Genomic DNA, 15,135 nt, shown 5'->3' on the forward strand with positions numbered 1-15,135 from the left:
TGGAGCAACTAAGCCCCGTGCGCCACAACTACTGAGCCTGCACTCTAGAGCTTGTGCGCCATGACTACTGAGCCCACGAGCCACAACTACTGAAGCCTGCGCACCTAGAGCCTGTGCTCTGCAACAAGAGAAGCCACTGCAACGAGAAGCCTGCACGCCACAACAAAGAGTAGCCCCCACTCGCTGCACCTAGAGAAAGCCCTCGTGCAGCAACGAAGACCCAACGCTGCCAAAAATAAATAAATAAATTTATTAAAAAAAATTCAGTTTGTACAAGCACTTTAATCTTTTTTATCTGATGGAAATATTTTTTCTATTAGAATGATAGCCTTTATTTAGGCTATTCTAAAAATATGCAGATGTAGCCAGTTTTGCTGTCATACCTTTTTCTGATTTTCTGATTTCTTCTATTACATCTACACAAAAAAAGGACTGGGGAATATTAACTTTCTTCTATGGTTTGATTTTAACTCTTTTTGTATATGGAGTTAATTGGATATATTTAATTTGGAAATAATATAAATGGGTTTTTAAAAAAATGATAATCAGTTGTACCTACACTCCTTATTAGATCTTTGCTTGGTCCAGTCATTTCCAATGTCATTGAGCATATATTAAAACCTTGTTTAAAAATTCTTGGTTGAGTATTCTGATTCACTGATTAAACTAAACTATCTCACCTTATGTGAGATCTGTACTGATCCACTACTGACCTCACATTCCTTACATATAGTTAAGTTTTAAACAAGGCCTGAATATACCAAAATCCTATATGAATATACTAAATATAAATGTCAAGAAAATACATAAGATACTTACCACTGGTTTGACAATGTTGGAAAGAAGTGCTTCAAAAGCTTTAGTTTCTTCATCTTTTTCTTCAAAACAAAACAAAACAAAACAAAAAATGAACCTAAATGCAATCATCCCACTCCCTTCCCAATATGTCTTCTAAAACATATACCAAGTGGTTGGTATTTGAGAGTTTTATTGTCTGGTTTTTACCTCTTAGTTCATATTCAGCAGCTTGTGGCTCTTTAGAGTTCTTCTGCCTCAGTTTCTATGTCTGTTTTAACCATGATTACTAATTATAATACCACTATATACATCTGAACTAGTCAATAAGTTTTACGGAAAGTATATTTTTATACTTAAAAAAAAAAAGTAAAGAATATTCTCTCTCTGGAAAGTCCTTATTTGCCAATCTCATACCTCTTAATGACAAGTTAACTAAGTATTTGTTTCATGACATGCCTTAACTGTGGTTCCCAAAATAGGACTATAATTGACTTGACCATAACTTATAGCCACCACTGATGTATCTGAAACTTTAGCTTAACTCTTCTGAAACATCAGTGCTGAAAAGAATGATCAGAAGGTCTCAAAAATATGGGAGAACATTTTGATAAATGTTAATAGGCAAGCCAAGAGGCTGTTAAAGCATTAAATTTGTTGATGGGGAATGGAAATTTTAAAGAAAAGGAAGTAATGCTCAGTTCATATGGTGAAAGTCACAGGTTGAAGGATCCAAGGGAAACATGGGGATTTTGAAACAAAAGAACTTTTGAAGAAAGAAACGGACAATGATCTATCCTAACTACAGAGTATATAAATAGATTGGTGAATGACAGAACTAGTTGCTATCAAGGACTTGTGTATAAAGAAGCTGGGAGGATTAAAGAGTTTTGATAAAAATCAGCATAGCCTTATCTAGGTCCAGAAAGAAAGAAGAAGGAAAGGAATCTGGATGAACTTTGAGTTTTCCTATCAGAGAGAAATTTCTCTTGGTTAGTAAAGTTTAGATATAGGTGAAATTATTAATTGAGCTTTCCCAAAATGTAAAAAGAAATACCCTAGTAACAATTTAGGTTCTAAAACTTTCCCGTCACATTTAAGAAGTGTTAGGCTATTAATCGACAGTTTATGTGAAGCATGATGAAATGACTGAAAGGTTAGAATATACTTTTAGTAGGTTAAATGATGATAAAAAGTACAATTAGAATATATTGTATTTTAAATAGTTACCTTCTATTTCTGTATCAATTTGTGCACCACCTTTCCCCCTTCCTGACTTGTTCTTTGCTGATCCTATGTTTACACCACTAGCATTCTGCCCTTTCATAAGCCCATTATGTTCATTTATGGGAGAAGGGCATTTCTGGGGTGATGATGGTGGACTGTTCATTTTATCCTTCTGTGTTCCTTGGCGATCCTTTAATTTTTTCTGCAAACGTTCATATGTCTTACTAGATCTTTCATCTCTAAAGTTGGACCTTCCATGTGTAGAGTGGGCATCTGAGAAGAAATAAAAAATAAGACATTTAAAAAGGTCACTGTCTCCAAACCCATTTATGGCATGAGAAAAGAACAGGAAATAAATCTATCTATATTATATAAAACTTATGTATTGTAAAATATTTCAAAGAATAATCTTGCATAACAAAGCTATTTCTGTGTCTCCACCAACTGAGAGAACCAAGCTTTGTGACTTGATTATAACTGTAATCTTATAGACACTTCTTTCCTTCCTCCTTTCTCAACTATTAATCTCCATAGAAACAGCTTGCTGGTATGCTGTGACTATTACAGGTGAGGAATAAGAGCTGAACTGAGCTGTGTACAGTTCTTCTTTTACTCTTTTGTAGCCATTACTTTTAGCATCTCTTTCAACTTCAAACATATCAACTAGGAAACAGAAAATCTCCACCTACCTAAATTCCCTTATGACTCAAAAAAAGCAAATCATCACTAAAAAAATAAGGTTTTAAGAGTCAGCAAAAAGAAGTGAGTGGGACTGTTAACTAATAACAGAATCTAGGTACAGAGTATTACATTTTCAGATATTGTAAACTCAGGGCTGAGACTTAGAATGTATTCATTCTAATAAGTCATAGAGCAACATAATATAAATCAATACCCTCATGAATATTGTTAAATCAGTTGTCCTCAGAGTTCATTTTCATTGTAAATTTAAAATCTGTAGTGAGGAAAATATTTTTCAAAGGAAAAGTCTCAAAAATCTCAGTAAAGTTTTAATTTATCAGTGATTTAAGAAAATTAGTATAATATTCTTGAATACTGTAAGGATATGCACAATATTAAAATAAAACCCCAGGAATTTGGATATATACAAGTAAAAGAGTAAGTTTAGAGCCTTACTTCATATTATACACAAAAATTAACTCAAAATGAATCAAAGACCTAAATGTAGGAGCTAAAACTATAAAACTTATGGAAGGAAACAAGCACATATCTGCACAACTTTGGATTTGATAATAATTTCTTAGATATGACACCAAAAATACAAAGCAATCAAAGAGAAAATAAGGTGGACTTCATTTAAAAACTTTTCTGCATCAAAGGATACCATCAAAAAAGTAAAGAGACAACATGGGAGAAAATATCTGCAAATCATATATCTGATAAGAGACTTGTATCCAAAATACATAAAAACATTTACAACTCAACAAAAAGATAAATAACCCAATTAAAAAGAGGTGAAGGGGCTTCCCTGGTGGCGCAGTGGTTGAAAGTCCGCCTGCCAATGCAGGAGACACTGGTTTGTGCCCCGGTCCGGGAAGATCACACGTGCCGCGGAGCGGCTGGGCCCGTGAGCCATGGCCGCTGAGCCTGCGCGTCCAGAGCCTGTGCTCCGCAATGGGAGAGGCCACAACAGTGAGAGGCCCGCGTACCGCAAAAAATAAATAAATAAATAAAATAAAATAAAATTAAGTTCATTGGACCACTGCATGAGCCTCACCTGGAAATTTGTTAGAAATGCAGAAAACCAAACCACACTCAGACCTATGGAATTAATATGCATTACTTGGGCAACAGAAATAAGTTTGAAAAAAATGTAATATATTACATAATATATATAATACATCTACTACTTACAGGTTGTGCTACACAATTTAAATTTTGTATTTAGAGTTATTTCTTCTACAGATTTACTAAGCATAAATGACAGGTACTGATTAAATGCAAGGAAAACAGTGATGAATAAAACAGATTCAGTTCTTAGGTGGTTTACAGTTAAATAAGGGAGAAAGACATCCAAGAAAAGAACAAAAAAATCAAATTGTGTTAAGTTCTGTGAAAGAAACAAAAGGTTTCAGTGCTAGAGACTGATAAGGATACGTTAGGGAAGATCTCTCTGAAAGCTGAAATCTAAAGAAAAAAAAAAATAAAGAAGCCTTGCATGGAAAAGGGGGAAGAGCACTTCTGGTAGAGAGAACACCATTTGCAGAAGCATTGAGGCAAGAAAAGAGCTTGGTTCTGAAAAACTGGAGGTGGGGCACATGCATGGGAAAAAGTGGGACAAGGCAGGATCTTGTCCAGGGCAGCCGTTTGCAACCAGCGTCAATCCTGGCCCCCAGGAGTCATCTGGAAAGTCTGGAGATATTTTTAGTTGTCACAATCGAGTCAGGGTGAGGGCTGGAGGTGTGTGCTACTGGCATCTAGTGGGTAGAGGGCAGGGATTCTTCTAAATATCCTATAATGCACAGTTCTGTCCTCCACAATAAAGATATCCTTCCTCAAAGATCTAGAGTGCCGAGGTTGAGAAATCCTGGTCCAGGAGAAGGGTTTAGGATTTTATTCTAAGTGCAATGGAAAGTCACTGAAATCCATTAAACAGAAGAATGGTCTGATTTATATTTTAAAATGATTACTCTGGCTGAGCCTGGATGGTTGGGGGTGGCAAGAATGACAGCAGAAAACCAACTAGAAGGCTGTTGTTGCAGCTGTCCTGACAAGAGCTGATGGTGGACTAGAACTGAGGAGCAGTGGAGAAAAAGTAGATTCATTTGGGAAACTTCTGAAAGTAGATGCCAGTTGAAGTGGGGGTTGAAAGAGGAGGAATCAAATGTGGCCACATCTGGTTTTCCCTTGAGCAAACTGAGTGGACAGTGGTACCATCTATCGGGATGAAGATGGCAGAGAAAAGCAGGTTCCATCATTGAGATTTATGTTTTAAAATGCTATAACTGAGATGTATGAGACAATTTAAGTGGAGTTATCAAGAAGGCATTTACGGGAGTTCCCTGGTGGCCTAGTGGTTAGGATTCCGGGCTTTTGCTGCTGTGGCCCAGGGTTCAATCCCTGGTTGGGGAACTGAGATCTCGTAAGCCACATAGCATGGTCAAAAAAAAAAAAAAAAAAAAAAGGCAGTTAGAAATAGAAGTCTGTGACTCAGAGGAGAGGTTTTGACTGAAGATACAAATTTAAGAACTGTCAGTATATAGACGGTATTTAAAGCCATAGGAAAGAATAAGATTATTATTTTGTGTGTGTGTAGTTGTCTGTTCTTCCCAAAATTTAAACTCCCTGAGGGCAGATGTTATGTCTTACTGTTTTTTTCAGTATCTTACAGAACCTAGCAACTTTGGTTAGTGGCATCAGAGGCTTCAGGTTTTAACAGCAGCATGATTATTCCTGGCTAAAAAATTTCCTCAGAGCCTAGAGAGCAGCAGGACAAAGAAGACCTCTTGTTTGAATGTGTCCCCAAATAAATACTGCTGCATGACAGAAGTTACTTCCCCTCTTTGATTTTGTTTACTCATCTGCCTTGAAAGGTGATTATGAGGATGAAACATTTAACATAGTGTTTTTTTGTTTTGTTTCTAAATTAATTTTTACTGGAGTAGAGCTGATTTACAATGTTGTGTTAGTTTCAGGTGTACAGCAAAGTGAATCAGTTATACATATACATGTATCCACTCTTTTTTAGAATCTTTTCCCATATAGGTCATTACAGAGTATTGAATAGAGTTCCCGTAACATAGTGTTTGAATAACAGAAAATGATTGTGATATTGTTACCATTTTTTGTTTCTTTTATATAGTAATAGTACCTATTATATCCAAGCAAAAAACAGCCAACTCCATAAAACAGGAATATTTTTAGATCCTTACCTACATCTCCATATACTTGTGAAGACTGATACTGTGTCATATACTGTGTTGCCATGTCTCCAGCTCCAGTTACTGGTGAGTACATGTGGCGTGGTGGAGGGGGCATCATGGTTGGTACAGGAATGAAACCAGGCAGAGGAGGATGTGGAGAACGATGGATGACTGTGTGACCACCAGGATGAAACTCTGGTGCCTGAGGAACCACAACAACTCTTCGAACACCATTGTCTTCAATAACCTACAAAATGAACAACAGATTAAAAGTTTCTTCCATAGGATGTTAAGCAATCTTTTTCAAATATGTTAGAGTAAGAATTTTTACACCATTAGGAGTTAATTAAGAAATTTTACAGAACCAACATGAAAAGATTTTATTAAGTACATTACATACATATGAATTAGCACTGAACAACATGAAGTAGTTTTTGTTATACAATGCAGTATAAATCTTAAAACACTGAGAAGACAAGCTAAATAATAATTTAAACAATGAGTTATGACATCTGGTATTTATCTTACGTGATACATGCATTTAGTGATACAGTAAAAATGAAGGGAGTCTCAAGGGACCTTTTGGTTTGAACATAATATGGGAAAAAAGCTGGATCCAGACTCCTAAGATCAACCATATATTGAATTTAGGTATAAAACTCTTAGGACCATGACCAGAACACTTTTAATAACTGAAGATCATTTCAAGGGAGGCAAACACCTAATATATTAACTCCCAGTTAAGAAAAATATCTGTGGCTCTGAGTCGTAGAAATTACATGTTTTTAAATAGGGGTCACACTGTAGCAAAGGATTTTTTAAAACGCCAGATTTATTCCTTCTGAACCTCACTGGGCAACAAGGACATACAGGAAGGCCTAAAAAGATACAAGATTTAACCTCAAAATTAGAAATCCTTCTACTAAAACAGGGTCCTTAATCTTTTAGACTTAAATGATTACTACTGTAGTACAACAAATGGCTAACAACAGAAAATGATTAAAATGTAAAGTGCTAACTTAAAGGCAAATCCTGATATTTTCAGGAAGTACACGTTTTACTATGCTTAAACAAATTGCAACTTTTGTTTATAAACATATGTGCTTGGGAGGAATATTAGAAAACACACTTATTTGGGTAAAGGTAAGCCTAGATTACAAATAAATTACTGCTTTAGAAAGAATATAGTTGCTACTAAATAGCCTATTAAACTAACCTTACCTGTTGGAGTGTGAGATGACTTGTCTGTAATATGGGACCAGAAGAGCAAATGAATCAGTTTTTATACACTAGCTCTAGAACTACAATGCCTGGCTTCTAGCACAATGGATGCTTCATATCCCACCTCTCTCCCTATTTAACTCAGTTCTGGATTCAAGCCTCAGACAAGTGCCTATGACTGACTGGTGGAAACTAAATCATACCTGGAAGCCTCGCTGAAGATAATCTGGAAACTGTTGTTTTTTCAGCCTCTAACCTATAGGAACGGACATTAGACGAAGTCTGAAATGGATTCTGAGTGACCCAAACCATGGTGTCTGTCGTTAACATACTACTTTCATCTTTCTCAACTCTCTGACTCACAAATCTTAAATGATCCCGCCATTTCTGATAGGATTGTACTGTACATACTCTTAAACCTACCATCCCATCTGGTTCCCACCTATCGTTATTGCTGTATCTTCTTCCACACCAAATCCTGAACCCTTAATTCCAGCCAGGCTGGTATACTAAAAAAAACTATCTTCATACCTAACCTACATATTTCTTTATCTTGTACTTTGGTTTATGCCATCTACCCTCTTCACTTTGCTTCCCCTTAATCCATAACGATGCAAATCCCATCTCTCCTTCCAAATCTAGCAATACCCTCCTCCATTCATTAAAAAAACAAAAGATTTGTTTTTGAACAAAAAGAAATTGTTAATTTAGGAGAGAAAATACAGAGTGATGTGTTTATGCGGGCACATACACTAACAGGGGCAGACAAACATGACATCAAAAGTAAATTACTGAGCATGCTGCATGGTGATAAATAATACGGAAAAAAAAAAAAAAAACCCAAACAGAACAGGTAAGGGGGATTAGAAGGATTGTGGGAGGGGAACAGGTTGTAGTATAAAAGAGTGATCAGGATACGCCTTATTGGCAAAATGAAATTTGAGCAGAGACTTGAAGGAACTGAAGGAATTAGCCACACAAAAATCTGAAAGTGTGTTCTGGGTAGAGGGAACAGTTAGAACAGAGCTTCTACGGTAGAAGTGGCTAGAAGGAAGCCAGTGTGACTGGATCAGCATAAAGGAGGAGGAAGACAGAAACAGATGAGATCAAAGAGATACACGGGCTTCCCTGGTGGCACAGTGATTGAGAGTCTGCCTGCCAATGCAGGGGACACGGGTTCGTGCCCCGGTCCGGGAGGATCCCGCGGAGCGGCTGGACCCGTGAGCCATGGCCGCTGAGCATGCGCGTCCGGAGCCTGTGCTCCGCAACGGGAGAGGCCACAGCAGTGAGAGGCCCGCGTACCGCGAAAAAACAACAAAAAGAGATACAAGATGGTAGGGGATGGACTTCCCTGGCAGCCCAGTGGTTAAGACTCTGTGCTTCCAATGCAGGGGGTGTGGGTTCCATCCCTGGTGGGGGAACTAAGATCCCACATGCCGTGCGTGGCCAAAAAAAAAAAAAGGGGGGGGGGGAGGTGGCCAAGTCACGTAGGGCTGTATAGGCTTATTAAGGACTTGTATTTACTCAGTGAAACAGGGAAGCATCACAGAGTTCTGGGCAGAAGAGCGATACAAACAAGTGATTCTCATCCAGGGGTGATTCTGTGGTAACACGTGGAGTCACTTCTGGTTGTCACACCTGGAGCTGGCAGCACTACTTCACATCCAGCGAGCTGAGGTCAGGGATGCTGCCTCAATGCCCTGCAACACACAGGGCAACCCCACAACAAAAAATCACCACGCCTAAATGTCTACAGTGCTGAGGTTGAGAAGCTCCTGACATACTCTTACAGGATTATTCTGGCTCCTGAGTTGAGAACAGATTGTAGGGCAAGGGCAAAAAAGGTGAAATCATTCAAGAAGCTACTGCAGAAATCTAGGCAAGAGATGGTGGAGGCTTGGACCACGGTGGTAGCAGTGGAGGTGGTAAGAAGTGGTCCACATTCTGCGTATCTTTAAAGGTAGAACAACAAGATTAGCTGATAATTCCAACGGAGAAGTGTGAAAAAGAAGTTTTGGAATGATGGTATTTCACCAACAGTGAAAGGGAAGGCTGCAGTTAGAACAAGTCATTTGCGGGGTGGGGGCCAGGGAAGATTTGGAGTTTTAGGTTTTGCGCATGTTAAGTTTGGTAAGTCTTAAGACATTTAAGTGTAAATGTTGAGTAGGCAGTTAGATAATAGTAGTCTGCAGCTGCAGAAAGATTGGGAAAGGACAACCAGGTAAGGCAGGAAGAAAACTTAAGAATGTGGAGTCTGGAAGTTTCATTAAGTGTGTCAGGGAGGAAAGATCAGTTCTGTCAAATGCTGCTGACAGGTTCAATAAGATGAAGACTAAGGACTGACCACTGGATATAGCAATATGTAAGTCATAGTGACCTCGATGAGAGCAGTTTTAGTATGATCATAGGGGCAAAGCCTGATTGGAGTGGGTTTAAGAGAGAAAGTGGGGAGGAGAACTAGAGAGGTAACAGCACAATTCTGGAAAGTTTTCCTGCAGAGAGGAATATGGGAATAGGGTGGTGACTGACAGTAGTAGAGTCAAGCAGCTTAAAAAATTTGTTGTTTTTAGTGAGAGCAATTACAACATACTGATATACTAATCAGCACAATCCATCAGAGAGTAAGAAACTGATGACGCAGGAGAGAGAATGCTAGAGTAATGTCCTTGAGCAGGCAAAAGGAGATGAGATTCAGGGCTCCAGCTGGGGCACAGGATCTAGACAGGAGCAGAAAAGTGCATCTTTGTTCTAGATGAAAAAGAAGTATGGACTGATCAGATGAGAAGGTAGAGCATATAACTCCAGATATTGGTAAAGATGTGGGGTTAGGAGCCGGTAGATAGTTTCTTTTGATTATTCTGTGACCCTTTCCTAGACACCACAATCTCAGTGATCTCTGCTTCCTAACAATTCCATTGCATTTATTCTCTATCACTTGTTTGGTATCCATAACACTGTAGTATTTGTTAATTTTCCAAATCCATATGTCTTACTCTATAATTTAACTGTAAGTTTCTCAAGGGACATGTATTAACTATTTAATCCTCAACACAATGCTACAAATAGGTAGTATTATTATCTCCATTTGTTAGATGGGGAAACTGAGGCACAGAGATGTCAAATAACTTGCAAGGTCACACACGTAGTAAGTGGAGGAGCTAGTAACTGAACTCAGGTAATCTGGCTTCAATTCTATGTTCTTATTCATTTTGTGGGCATAGAATCCACAAACACCTGCCTTCTACTGCCTTTAAAAATTTCACAAACACAAGTGAGATCTCATCGGTTAAAAAAGAAATGGCTAAATTACTTTTGAAATTAAAACTTTTCTTTTGAAAAGAAACATTTCAAAAGAAATGTTTTTATTTTCTTCTGAAAAAGAACATTTCAAATATAAAGATAAACTGAGAGAAGAGAGATTGGGGAGTTATTAACAGGTTGTGAAAATGAATAAAAGAAACCTCATTTAAAAAAAGAGTTGGGAAGCCCTGAAGGCTTCTCACTTACTACTGCTTGCTGCCCCTTGGAGACACTAGCAAGAAGCATACCTTGCATTCCCCATCCAGAAGAAGCGTACTTTACATACCCCAGCTGGAGGAAGGAAGATTTTTCTCCTCGCCCAGCAACAGCCCAGCCAATGAGAAGCCACCACAACTAGCCTAATGAGAAGCAGCCATAACCCTGAACTCTCTTTCCTCCAATGGATTTTGCTCAAAAAACCACCCCTTCCCAACCCCCCTCTTTTCTTTATAAAAGAATAGGCCTCTTCTTTGTTTTGGGGACTTGCTTGTGGTTTGCTATAGTTTGCATGCCCTGAACTGCAATTCCTCTGCTATTCCTGAATAACCTCATTTCGCTGCTATAACAACTATGTGTTTTATTTTTAAGATTGATAAGGTACAGAGTTCAGCTTTGCAAGGTGAAGAGTTCTTGTGGATGTATGGTAGTACAACAGTGTGAATGTACTTAATACCACTGAACTGTACATTTAAAATAGTTATGATGGTAAGTTTTTAGTGTGTATTTTACCACAATTTAAAAAAAAAAAAAAGCTAAGATGCAGAGATTAAAAAAAAAAAAAGAGCCAGAGCAGGACCAAGAGTGTGTGGAGAACTCCACCACTTCCAATAACCACCTGAGCAGCCAGTAACTTCAGGGTAAGGCCAGAGACCTCAAAACTATCTGCTAAGTCTCCAGCTGCCAAGAAATAGCCAGGACATTGAATTTTATATCAACAGGGTACACTGACGGTGATGATTAAAATAAAATCAAGTCATGAAAAGGAAAAAAAAGGTAAACTATCCAAATTAGTCTATGTTAAAAAAAATTAAAGGCAATGAGATAAAATTAAATGGAACTATCAGCATAGTCTGACCACCTAACCACATATGCCATGCAATTTCTAATTAGACAAAGCCCTGTTTTCTTTTCTTTATTGAACACAGACGTAATTGAGAGGGACTGCAGAGGAAGGAGGTTGTGTTTACTGTCTGACATTTTATATTGTGCACCAGAATATACATTCCATGACAGATCTGTTCTGTATACTGTTTTCTTCCCAATATCTGGTATAATACACCTAGCATATGACAGATGCTCAAAAATTTTTTTGTTTAATGAATGATATGACCAGAAATAAATTCTATTAGTTCTACTCGAATGCTCCCCTGCTCCCCCCTTAACAACACCAAACTACTAGGGTTTTGTGACTTCTTCAATGCCTACAGTCTCTGCTTCCTCACTACTTTTAGCAACCTACTTCTATTGCCTCACCCTGAACCCTGAACTACTCCAACTTTAAGCTATTAAACAATAATAAAGATATTTCTGGCCATTCATCCAACAGATATTTATTTTATATATCTAATCAATGTCACTAAGCGACTACAGCCTTTCTCTTCAGCTCTTACTGTGACTCTTCGTCCTCATCTAATCCTCCATCTAATCCTCTAAGTCCCCTTCCAGTCTCTTACACTGCTGCCCATCTTTTTTTGGCTGTTCTCTCCACGAGAGACAGGGAAGACTGAGATCAGACTGGTTTGTAGAATCTTTGAAAAATTTACTGACCTCATTGCGTGCTGACATAAAGGCACAGTGAAATACCAAGTCCAGCTCAAAGGAGTAATCTGAAACTTTTCATGAAGCTGACATAGGCCCTTTCCCCACATTATGAGATCTACAATCCCCTCCCTGTTAGGTGCCCTCTCATCACCATAACAACCCACATTCTATAAAAAACAGGGGAGCCATTCATTACAAGAAAGGCAGAAGGAGAGAACTTTTGCTATTACCTTTCAGGAGTTCCATTCAGGTAAATCTATAATATTTTCTTGATAATTCATTAACTTCATCCTTAAAATACCAAGTGTTCTGAGCTGCAATGCCCTTAGCGACTATAAGTTATTATTATTTGCCAGGAAATTAAGTTCCTTCTACACTTGTCACCTTTTGCTTTCCGTGTCATCATTTGCTTTGTTTTTTGAGTTTTACTGTTGCTGTTTGTTTCTCCATTTGATGTCTCAGTTCAGTTGGCACATATTTCTGCCTCTATGCAGTGTGTCAAGTCTCTCGTAAACCTCCCTTTCTTACTTGTTAAACTATAATAATAGAGTTCGGGAAGGTTATGTCTCCAGGTTATAATAACACTCGATGCAATTTTTTTCCCTACCCTTTTACATGTTTTCTAAGTTTTCTACGTAATAATGATCAGAAAAATATACAACTTTTAAAATATACAACTATATTTGTTCTTTATCACTAAATATATTTCCCATTGGCTTGTTTGCAAAATTAATATTCCTTTATACTTAAGCTTCCGGTGAACTACATTTTGAACTATATTTAAGCTTCCGGTGAATTACATTTTGCTTTATGCATATCATTTTAATTAACTTTAGGTTTCCCTATCATATTGGATGGTATCTTACACAGTGTCATGGTTAATAAAAATTTTTTGTAAAAAAGATCCATTTTTTCTGATCCAACAGTAAAAGTTATGTAACTGAAAAATTAAGTCTGACTATTCCCACTACTGCTGAGTAGAATGCTAAAGTATCAGAGCAATAAGGTACAAATATTATAAAATAAACAATATTGTGGAGCTCTTGAATAGATATGCAAAGGAACTATAACACAACTGGCAATTTTAATGGCGAGTTTGGGTTTTGCAAATTACAAATGAGAAAAACAGAACCAGTTAATCCCCAAATTACCCAGTGTATAATACCCTGTCTGTTATTCTCAAAAATTAAGTTAAAATATATGAGTTAATGATGAGTTCACACCTGAAGTGCTTCTAAACTTAATGGGGACATGCCACTGGTAAAACATCAAAAATTTGAAGGTTGATTTATCCTGGCTAAATCATGATTTCTTCTTGTTTCTACTAATAAGTATTTTTGTTAAATCTCAATCTTCATCTTAAATTAAGATCTATCTTTTGAACCTTTCATTATTCAGCCTCAATATGCTCCTAGATATGTAGCATCATTACTTCCTCAGTGGTAGAGCTAAACGGTCCCAACACTGGATTTTAATTTTTGCAGTCCTTGCTTGCCTGACCAAACGTTTTAGGATACATACATTTGCTGAATCCTATTAGTATGTATTGAATTACATGATGATATAGCAAAAACATTACTTGACCCTCCTTGGATCACTGGCCTTCAATAAGAGATACACCTAAGGCCGGGAAGGAGGTGATTAAACCTGCTGCCCTGAGGGGAGAACAGTGTACGAAAGTCTAAAAGGAGACTATAGATGATAGCTATTCATGGATTTAGTGTGTGTGCTACTTGGCTCCTGCTGAGCCAAATATAGCTTGTACTTAACAACAGCCATCTCTGTGTCTTAACATTTGGTTCAACTCCCAGCTTCTATATTTGCTAATATAATTATGTTTGCTTATGTGCCAAGTTTTGGACAATTATCAAGCTCTTAGTTGTGCCTAAAACTTGGCTCTTTATAAGTATTTTCTAACATCAGAAATTGCGTATGTCAAGCAATGGGGGATGTACTTCAACAGTGATGTTAAAATGTTAGAATCCATAGTGGGTACTTAAATTATTTCAATGATGAAACTAGATTTTTGTCCTTGGATTACCACTGTGTGCTTAAAATGATACATTTCCTACAGATAATCTTAAACTAAGGTTGATTAATTGTTAATTAATAATTAGCCTCACATAATCCTTCCAGTAAGGTTATTGTTAAAGTTCATTCACTTATTTGACAAATATTTATGAAACACCTACTATATTTGAGTTACCACAGAACAAAAATAATAATTAAAAGGTACCTCCCTATGCTCAAGAAACTTAAAATCCCATATAAGAAGAATATATATATACACAGTTATAATACCAGGTGGTATATAACATATAACCAAAGAATGGTACAAATAACTCGATCTAGGTTCTCAAGGATGGGTAGAATTTCAAAAGGCAGAAATGAGGGAATGAATAACATTCCCCAAATAACAGCATTAACAAAAGCATGGAGAAAGAAAAACATCAAGTGAGCATGTGAATAGTCATGTTTGGCTGCAAAAACAGATTATGTGATTAGATGTATCAAGAGAAGGGTACGAAGACAAACTAGAAGAGAACTGTGTTAAGGCCTTATATATCAAGAAATCCAGACTTCATTGAGTGGGCAAACCAAATAATAAGCACAGAAGTGAAAAAAATCAAATAAGTAATATAGGAAGATTATTTCAGTAGCTCTTGGCCTAAAGATATAGAACCTCGGGACTTCCCTGGCAGTCCAGTGGTTAAGACTTCACCTTTCAATGCAGGGGGTGCAGGTTCGATCCCTGGTTGGGGAGCTAAGTTCCCACATGCCTCGGGGCCAAAAAACCAAAGCATAAAATAGAAGCAATATTGTAACAAATTCAATAAAGACTTTGAAAACGGTCCATATCAAAAAAAAAATCTTTAAAAAAAAAGATATAGACCTCAACTTGGATGATTATTTGATTGATTTACTAATATTTATTGAGCCCTTAATA

General features: G+C 37.3%; 1 protein-coding gene across 3 annotated transcripts in view; it reads right to left on the reverse strand.

Moving 5' to 3' along the window:
* Nucleotides 1-15,135, reverse strand: part of FNDC3A (fibronectin type III domain containing 3A) — a 163,289-nt gene that overhangs the window by 46,911 nt on the left and 101,243 nt on the right. For all 3 annotated transcript variants that reach the window (XM_059996200.1, XM_059996201.1, XM_059996202.1), the window contains 3 exons: nucleotides 5,916-6,153; nucleotides 2,026-2,295; nucleotides 820-878 (listed from right to left, as the gene is read on the reverse strand). In XM_059996200.1, the coding sequence (XP_059852183.1) occupies nucleotides 820-878; nucleotides 2,026-2,295; nucleotides 5,916-6,153 (567 nt within the window). The remainder of the gene's footprint in view (nucleotides 1-819; nucleotides 879-2,025; nucleotides 2,296-5,915; nucleotides 6,154-15,135) is intronic.

The sequence above is a fragment of the Delphinus delphis genome, chromosome 18 (genome assembly GCF_949987515.2).
Source record: "Delphinus delphis chromosome 18, mDelDel1.2, whole genome shotgun sequence".
Taxonomy (NCBI): domain Eukaryota; kingdom Metazoa; phylum Chordata; class Mammalia; order Artiodactyla; family Delphinidae; genus Delphinus; species Delphinus delphis.